The sequence below is a fragment of the Prunus persica genome, chromosome G5, assembly GCF_000346465.2.
Source record: "Prunus persica cultivar Lovell chromosome G5, Prunus_persica_NCBIv2, whole genome shotgun sequence".
NCBI classification, from domain to species: Eukaryota; Viridiplantae; Streptophyta; class Magnoliopsida; order Rosales; family Rosaceae; genus Prunus; species Prunus persica.
The window spans coordinates 9667568-9677335 of NC_034013.1; the positions used below are offsets into that span (position 1 = coordinate 9667568).

The 9768-nt window shown below is 36.9% G+C and overlaps 1 protein-coding gene across 3 annotated transcripts; it reads right to left on the reverse strand.

Moving 5' to 3' along the window:
* On the reverse strand, window positions 5335–9768 carry LOC18775652 (serine/threonine-protein kinase rio2). 3 transcript variants are annotated; one of them, XM_020564194.1, is made up of 13 exons: window positions 9520–9768; window positions 9361–9407; window positions 9201–9271; window positions 9004–9117; window positions 8720–8895; window positions 8535–8623; window positions 8211–8328; window positions 7916–7989; window positions 7719–7766; window positions 7140–7308; window positions 6620–6799; window positions 6164–6259; window positions 5335–5863 (listed from the first exon to the last, which is right to left on the reverse strand). In XM_020564194.1, the coding sequence occupies exons 1-13, from the start codon at window positions 9601–9603 to the stop codon at window positions 5675–5677; spliced, it is 1455 nt and encodes a 484-aa protein (XP_020419783.1). In that variant the 5' UTR covers window positions 9604–9768; the 3' UTR covers window positions 5335–5674. The 3 variants fall into 3 exon arrangements, with proteins under 3 accessions (XP_020419783.1, XP_020419782.1, XP_020419784.1); XM_020564193.1 differs by having other exon boundaries at window positions 6152–6259; window positions 9520–9766; XM_020564195.1 differs by lacking the exon at window positions 6164–6259.

Consider the following 9768-nt stretch of genomic DNA (forward strand, 5'->3'; position numbering starts at 1 on the left):
AAAATATAACATAAGACGTAATAAGAATTATTCACAGTTTAATAAAAATTTAAAACAGAGTGAGTAGGCTTACAATTAATTTTGCTTTCTCTGCCACCTTTGGATCAGGGATGTTACCATGTTTGTCCTGTCTAGCTCTCTTCCATAAGGTAGATCGATCAATTTCTACCCCAGGCATGGTTTCCTCCAATTGATCCTCCAAACCAGCATATCCTTTTCGAGACAATCGATGATTGTACTCGAGTTTCTCCCTAATCTGTGCATGTTGAGAATGCACAGACTCAAAATCTTTGGATAACCTTGAAGCTACAAAGGCATCCCATTGTGCTTTCTCTATGAATTTATATGTTTCAGGGGGTTGGCTTAATCTCTCCCTGTCATTGGTGTATGGAAGGATATATTGCCTCGTTAGTATAGACTTGAAATCCTTCCATTTCTTGGCAGCAGAAGCTAACACAGAGCTCTTGCCCCCTTGACCTACCACAAAAGTAAGGTCAACTGCTTCCCAAATCTGCTCCTTTATATCCTTGGGGATTTGAGCCCATTTCATGTCCACAAGTGGAACTCTGGAGCGTGCCAACACACCAATGTAGGACTGCATCTCACTATGTGCTTGGCCAATTCCTTTCCCCCTTTTATTGTACTCAACAATTGGCCTCAGTTTCTGAAGTTTTCTCTTCACAACACGAGGCATTGTGCTCATACCTCGACCAGACTTTGAATCATCAGAGATTGTTGTCGTGCTGGTTCGTTCTGTCTCAGCAGATGATGAAGCAAACTTCATCTTCTTCGAAGGCTTCACTTGAGGAGGTACCATTCCAAGGTCCTTACCTCCATTTTTCTTGGAGCCAGAATCCTTACTTTGGTCTTGGTGAGAAACCATTTTTACAGACAAAACTGCAAGTGAAAATATTTCAGGAAAAGATTAAGAACACAAACGACAGTTATTAATAAAATACGACGTATGATATGATTTTAAACGACGCAATGAAATAATCTCAGACGTAATAAATGTTTAAAACCAAGGTAATTAAACAACGACGAAATAATTAACTATAAACGACGTGATAATTAACTATACACGACGAAATATTTATATAACGTCGTGGTATTGATGTTCACACGACGTCAGTCATAATATACCGTCGTCTATATAAGGATCCAAAACCCTTCTTTCTTTCTCTGTGAATGTTTGATTGCAGATTTGATTTTTCTGAACCATGGTTTTTGTTTTCTAATTTGATAAAATACAAGGCCAAGAAAGAAAGTTTTGGAATCTTATATAGACGACGGTATTTTAATATGACGTCGTGGTATTAACATTCACACGACGTAAAACAATAAGATACTGTCGTCTATATTAGATACCAACCCTACTTTCTTTTTCTTTATATTTTATCAAATTAGGGAAAAATAAAAACCATTGTTCAGAGAAATCAAACCTGCAATTAAACAAGCAAATAAAAAAAAGATTATAATTTTAAAAACAACTTTGTCAATTTTCAGACGACGCTAGAACGACTGACGAACCGTCGTGGTCTACATATTTAACCACGTACATAAGAAGCTACCGTCGTCTTATTTAGTTGAGGTAGTTGTCTTCAAAGTTGGAAACTTTCCCTCTTTGTCTGTATATTTTATCGAACTTGGAAAGAAGTAAAATGATTTTGGCCAGAAAAAAGGTAAAAAGATTTTTCAAACAAAAAACGTATGAGCATGCAAAACAGCAACCAAAATAGTGAAAATGAAAGCTTACCTTTTGCGTGCAATGAAAGCAAGAGGAAGATTATGTTTAAGTTCAGAGACGACGAAGAAGACGAGAGGAAGACGATGAGATACTCTGACAGTGCTCTGACAAGGAAAAAAGTCTAAAAGTTTTCTCTGGGAGATTGAACTTTTTAATCGGGTTTGGAAACAGCGCATGTGTATGTCAGGTAGACGAAAAGTTGCTTACATATAAAACCATTTCAAAAAAATAATACGGCGGTTACATATAACTACGACGTATAAATTACAAAATACGACGGTACATTTAACTTCGGACGTGGTAAATAAATACGACAGTAGTGTTGTAGGTACCGTCGTAGTAAACTCAAAAATTAAAGTACATAAGTAATAACTCGCGTCATGGTAGATTATTTAACACGTCGTTTTTATTAATTTACCGACGTGGATTTCTGTAATATACGTCGATCATACCGACGTTGATTTTACAATTTAAACGGCGATTTTTTTGTAAGGACTGCCGTTGGTTTTAAAAATTTATTCTATAAATTTGTCGCTTTCATTCATTTTCGGTTTACATTTAAGGTTCCAAGTTCTTCCTCTCTCAGTCTCTCACGTCTGAAAGACAATAATTTGGATGTCTTTCTCAAAGAGAAATTGAGCTTACTCGCATCAAATATATGTCCACAAGAAGAAGCTTGTCAACTAGCCTTCTCACTTCCTTGATCAAGCCTGATAGGACACTTAGTGCTTCTGAATACTCCTTGCTTTCCATCAAAAGAGATGCAAGCTTGGCCTCCACTCGCTGTCGAAGGAAAGTTCGCTTCTCAGGGAAATCTGAAGATCAGATGTGCCTGATCCTCTGCTTGATTTTCTTGCCTAAGAAGATCCGTCGGATTTGTGATAGCCTCTTCCTTTATCCGTAGAGCTTCAGAAGAAGAAGATGGGTTTCAAGAATGCGATAAAGAATAGAAATGGCTTCAGATGGCCTCTAAAGCATGAGCAATTGAATCAGTAGTTGCTGGGAGATATGATGAAGACATTGTCAATGCTTTGAACTATACAAGTCCTGCAGAAAGATAAAGGACCAAACTGTTAAAGAAACTGAAACAACGGCGGTTTTCTGTTCTACCGTCGTCTTTTCTCGTCGTCTATATTAAGGTAAGATGGCGGTAGATTTATAATTACCGACGTAGATTATTTTGTTAAACGTCGTTAAGTGTACTACAACTGACGTGGATTTTATTTTTAAATTATAAATAGAGTTTTTTTTCCCGTATTCTTTCAGTTTTAGTTTTCAATTACAAAGCGTGATAAATAGATTTTTCTTTCCCGAGGAAATTTAAAATGAGGGAAATTAATGTTCTAGAATTTGTAAACTAACACGACGCAATATTTGCAAATCTGTGTCATCTGTTAAGATTATGATGTGGAACAGAGTTCCATCTGGTAAGATTTCGTAACCCTTGGGATCTCAGACAAATCTGATTATGTCGGCGGTGTTCTATATAAACCGTCGTGGTTATTTCAATTCTTGTCATTAAGTAGATCTACCGACGTAGGATAAGAAAAAAATTGTTAACAAAAATTCTTATTAAGACGACCGTTAAAATTAAAGGTACGACGTATAAAATGAATAAATACGACGTTAAATTTTATTGTACGATTTAAAGATAACGTCGTAGAACTATACGATAATGACGTCGATATATTTATATTTTCCGTCGTTGTAAATTAATTTAATACGGCGATATTTTGTATTTTAAAGCCGTGGATTTGTTTGTAATTATACGGCGTCTTATACGAAAACCTCGTCGTGTTATTTTATGAGTAAAAACGGCAGTTTTTATTGAAATCGTCGTCTTTACTTTCTACGTCGGTCGATTCATAACTTCTGCCGTTCTTTGTTGGCATTGATTTTACACTGCGGAAATCTGTTTCAAATAGACGTCGGTTGTTTAATTATGTACGTCGTTGTTTTTGAACAGCCATTTGAATCTCCATTTTTTAGTTGTCTAAGGTTGTATTACACGACGGTGTTTTTAGAACCGTCGTCTTTTTATAAACCACGACGGTTTTCACTTAGACCGTCGTTGTTTTCTGGTCGTCTTTTTCACTTTTTGTAGTAGTGATCCTTCCCATTCTAGCAATCCTTGCCCCTTCAACTTTGGCAACAGATTATGTTGTTGGTGACAACAAAGGTTGGACTATTAACTTTGATTATCAAGCTTGGGCTCGGGTAAAGCTGTTCTATGTGGGTAACAGTCTTGGTAAATCAAGCTCTTCACATACATATATACTTGTTTTAATTCGTTGGACGACAACTATCGTACATGATATTTGAAGTCAAGATACTTTCGACAAAATAAAAACTGAATGCCACTAAATCAAATGATCATAATTAAAAATTCTCGTGATAACATATATATATATACACTGAGTGTTTGGAAACATTCATGATTTTTCGATTTGGTTTATATATGCAGTTTTTAATTATCCAGGAGGAGTCCACAATGTGGTCAAAGTGAGTAGGATTGGCTTCCATCAATGTGCAGCTCCATTAGGCAGTGAGCCATTAACAAGTCAAAAGGATGTGATCAAGCTTGCAACCCCAGGGAGAAAATAGTACATGGTGTTGCCATGCATTGTGCAGTTGGTGGCCAGAAGCTTGCTATAACTGTGCTTCCATCATCATTTGCTTCTAGCCCAAGCCCCACTGGGAATACACATACTGGAAGTTTTGGAGCAAAATAAGGGTGTGGATGAAGATTAATATCATTGGGATTATTGGGATGGACCAGACCAGGGCTGAATATCGGATTACTGTCGGAATTTTGTTTCAATAACATTGTTTTTGAGTCATTGATTTTTCTAGTTATTAGTAGGTGTGAGTTTGCAATCGGTTTGTGGTACTAGAAACATGACCTGAATTGCTCTCCACATTATGTGCAATTTGGATCTTAAAGATATCAAGCCACTTATCTTTTGAAAATACTACTGTGGCACCATATGAATGTTTTAAATATCGGTTCAGCTAAACATCAAGATGATTAGAAATTCTTTGATTCCGCAGGCAAACCACCTCATTCATCGGGCCAAAAGCATAAATAACAGGGACCCTCTATATTGGGGTCCACAAGAGAGGCCGTAATGTTCGACAAAAAAAACCTGAGACGATAGTATAGTCGCACGGCATTACGTTACTTAAGCACTAGGCGTATAGCCGAGCGGCTATAACCGTTCTTTTAATTTTTTTTTAAAATAGTATAGCCGCCCGGCTATACTTATTTTGACACGTGGGAGTCTAATCGTTGAGCCGGTCCTTTTTTGTTTTTATAAATAGTATAGCCGCTCGGCTACACTCTATTCTTGTAAAGTTTTTAAAAAAATTCAGAAAAAAGGGGTTATCGCGACTTTCCTTGCGATTGGGTGGTCAAGTGTCAAAATAAGTATAGCCGCCCGGTTATACGATTTATATATAAAAGACCCTCCTAATAGGAAGTTCTCTTTTGTGTGTGTCCATCCGCCAGACCAAACAATTTCTCATGAATGAGGGAGAGTTCGGAAATTTGTCCTGTGGGAAAAACTGAAAATAGGGATATCTCCGAGTTAAGTCACAATATAATTCAAAAACTAAACGTATACAATAAAAACCGATCTAATAAAACTCACATTATAGAGGACAAAATTTTATAATTAGACGTCACTTTAATTGAGAAATTGTGAAGACAACTAAAACCAAAGAAAGATTTCACTTGTACTTTACACGAATGGACGCGTGCCATAGCCACTATAACAAGGATTTCATAATGTTATCATTTTGGACCTTGGGCACCACTGTACTAAGAGAACAAAATTTCATGTGATGCTGCCAGCCTCTCTTTGGTATGCAACCAACTCCAATTGATCATGGAGACATCTTGGTTTTTGCGGTGGGACTTCACATATTCTACCAGCTGCCTAATTGGCTCTGGACTTTGGAACTCTGAGAGGATCTACCGCCCTTGTCTTTGTAGGTATTTCTGGAGGCAAGATTCTTCCGTCTTCCACGAGCTGCTGTTACAGCACGTCGTCTCACCTTGCTCAAGCGCTTTTCCAGCTCAGCATCATTGTCATTTGCAGCCTCATCATCTCCCTCCTGTGGAAACAAAACTACTATGAGGGCTTCCATTTTGTTAAAGTGCTCGTGTCGAATGACAGCACAAGGGAGGGGAGTCAAACAAAGGATAAAGTATCTTGCTACAGACCACTCCACATCTAACCCCAGTACCAAAAGGGAAGACAACTGCTATTAGAGCTGCATTATGGATCCACAAGCTCTTTACCCTCAAGGTTCTAAACAATTGACAGCAACTCCAAGGCCTAGATAAATCCTAACTTCAAGTCCGTGTCGGAAGCACAATATAAACACAATTTCAAGACCTACCTTGTCACTCACATCTTGAGATTCAGGTTTACTGCTTGGACCTACTTCACAGTTTCTTAGATTGTTCTCTACTCCTTCCTCTTCATGCTTTAAATTTAAAGTCTGACCCTGATGAATTACAACAAAATGTAAGTACCAAGTTACAATGTATGATGCAAGAATGCATATACTATAGACACACACAATATGATTAAGCCGGATTAAGAACATAATCACCCAAATAAAGAACCCTTGTTTTTTTCCTGAACAGCCTATCTGATGTCTCGCCAAGTAAGAGAAAATTGTATGAGTCAAAGACATTTTTTTATTACAGCCCAATTTGTTCTTATTATACAAACACAACATGCTTCCTTTTTACTAGGCAAATATATCATCAGTTATGATTTCACTAATCTTTATTTTGTACTCAGATTTTGACTCAGATCAGTTCTATTTCTTGATGACGTCAATAGCAAGTGAAAAATGTACCTGATCTAGCAAATGCAATGAATCAACACCCTTTATGTTTGCTTCATTTAACACAGAGATGTGTGTGGCATCTTCGGAATCTTCATCATCAGAACTAGCATCCTCCTCAGAGATGTGTGTGCCATCTCCAGTACCTTCGTCATCAGAACTAGCATCCTTCTCCAGACCTCCTTCAATGAACTGCATGCGACAATGAGATTTTGAAAAACATTATTATAGTCATAGATGTCTAGTATATGACAAGCAAACAAAAAAAGCATATTTCGTTAAATGAAATTGATCACAAACAGTGGAGTATACACTCGATATCCAAATGAAATATTTTTCCAAAAGGAGGGAACATATTCCATGCAAAAGTTTTTTAAAAAAATCTAATATGGTGTGTTTTAAGCAGCAGGAGACTATAAAGGATACCCAACAGGCTACGCTATTCAATGATAGAACTATATGGATATGGCTCCACAAACACACATGGAGGATGTGGCAATTGAATATACCATGCTTCACGACAATATAATACCTTCTCAACGACTTCCTGATCCTTCTTAGTAAACCCACTAGCAGCAAGTTCCTTGTCCAGAAAAACAGCATCCTTGGCTATTGAAGAAAAACAAGGCCTCCCACTTGCATCTGTGTCTACCTCTGTTCCATCATTATCATCTGTGCATTCTTGAAAAGACATGTTGAACCTGAGAGAAAGAGAGTCATTCCCCAGGCACAATACCCAAACTCAGGGGTTATCTAGGATAAACAAAAAAGTAAGAAGCCAATGCCATATACTAATTATCTATAATAAAAAATGATGAAATAAGAGATAATAAATAAAGGCTTAATTAGTTTTTCAACATTTACTAAATATTTCACAATTCAGTGCAATAGTATTCTTCAATGTACTGTTTTATATTCACTGTATATTATTAAGAAGATGGTGTCAAATATCATATTGTATATTATTAATAAGATGGTGACAAATATCATATGTATGCATTCCATCAACCAAGGTTTGTGAGCCTTGAATTTAATAAGCATTCAGAAAGTGAAAAGCGATTGCAGATGACTTAAAGATTAATACTAGTTGATACAAAAAAAGAACGCTAACCTCTTTCTGAAAAACTTAAAAACACATTCAACATCACGGTCAAAGTACCTGAAACATGGAAATGTCATAAAAATGAGAATATGATATTTGATTAACAAAATTTTCGGGAAAGAAAACAAATCAAATCACTTCAGCAATCAGACGTTACAATAAACAGAACGGAAAAATGGCTGACATTTTTAAGAAGCAGTTCTTACATCTGTGCATTATGATGTGATACAGATACCATTTGCGGAAAATCAATCATGGTGACCTTCTCGTCGTCATCAATCTAAAAGAATCGAAATTGAAAAATAAATACAACTTTACCAATGAGTTGAAGGAGCAAGCTCATAAGGCATTTGAAGCGCAAATGTTAACTGAAATATTAAAACAATCATATAGAAAAACTGTACCAAGTGAGAGCAAAGGAAAACACAATGACAAGATTATGAAACATAATGCAATTAGGAAGTTGCAATGATGTAATATCAGACTGCCTGAAATGCTCACCATGATGTTAAATTCATTGAAGTCACAGTGAATTAAACCATGTTCGGCGAGGCGAACAACAAGTCCAATGATTGTTTCAAAAACCACCTCTGGATTTTGCAATTGCTTCACCTGCACGCTGCATTGGACAGAAGTGAATTCCATAGCTCCATGAAGCAGCATGATCATCTATTTATTTCTAATCTTCTGTTTCTTACACAAGTCAGCTCCAAAAGAAATGCACAAGGAAGGCATTATGGCTGCTAATATCATTCCGTAACATGCCATTTCCAGGGTTTCTCATTCAATTATTTCAAACAGTAATTTTGCGAAGAAGAAGCTTACAATGGGTAGCCTTGTACTAGTGACATAATGACACAATGCCTGTTACAATCCACAGCATTAGGAACAGGAAAACCATGCTCTTCTAAGGCCTGCCCAAGGAGAAGGAAAGGGTAAAGACAAAATCAACATGATAAACACAATACAGCAACACACAAAGATAAAAATGCCAAAAGCTAGAGGCAAACCTTCATAAAAGCAAATTCTTTGAGTGCAGCAAGGCGGGACAAGTAGAGCCAACTAAAACTGCTACGATGTTTTAAGTAATCACGCTTCGATTTAACAGCTCTGAAAGAAACTCTACCAAGTCTGTGTAACTTCATTGCCATCACGGTACCATCTTCCGTGGCCACCTCAAAGATATCTTTTTAAAAACAAAAAAGAACTTCTATGAAGAATAATGACAATGGATAATAATAGGATTGGTAGGCACAAGCATGTGTTATATACAACAAAAAGGAAAAGAACATACCAGACTCTTTCCCTACACCAATTTGTCGACCAACGGACGCAAAGACTCCACGGTTGACCAAAGTTTTGATTGCAAGAAAATCATAACCAAGGTAGGTGAGCCGAAACCCATCATCTATATTCACATAACAGTAAAGAACATAAGAGAAAATTCAAAACAAATATTATTGATTGTTAGAATCACAACAGCTGTATTACATTTAGACGAGTCATGATGCAAGAGCTTATGCTTGAGCAGATTCTTCAGAACTTTATAAGTTCCTCCATGCCTGTAAATTGGAGGATCATATCAGAGTTACAGAAAAAGATGGGCAATTTCAAATTCAGCAACCAAAAAATTTCAAAACTAAATACATACTTGAGCGAAGCTATGCGCTCCACCAGCTCACAGGGTACAATTTCATGCTGCAAGAAAATAAAAGGGAAAAGCTTTAAATTTAAGTAGATGCATACTAAAGCTAAGCTATGCTGAGAAATTTATTGCATTTCAAAAAAAAAGAGCAGCAGAGGCTTTTACATTTCTCATTCCCATTTCCACAGCAGTTAGAACCCTAAAATCCTCTTTTGAGAGGTATCTCAACATGTTCACGTCCAGCTTCATTGTCTCTTGCCCCCTTTCACTATGAAAACCTCGTGGAGCTGCAGACGCAGTCGAGAAGAAGAGACCGCCGTATTTGTTAAAGTGGAGCAGATGCAGTATTTAGAGTTATGGTGGCTTTCTACTTCTTCCTTCTGGTGTTTTTGCCGCCGTTTCTTTTATAGTGAA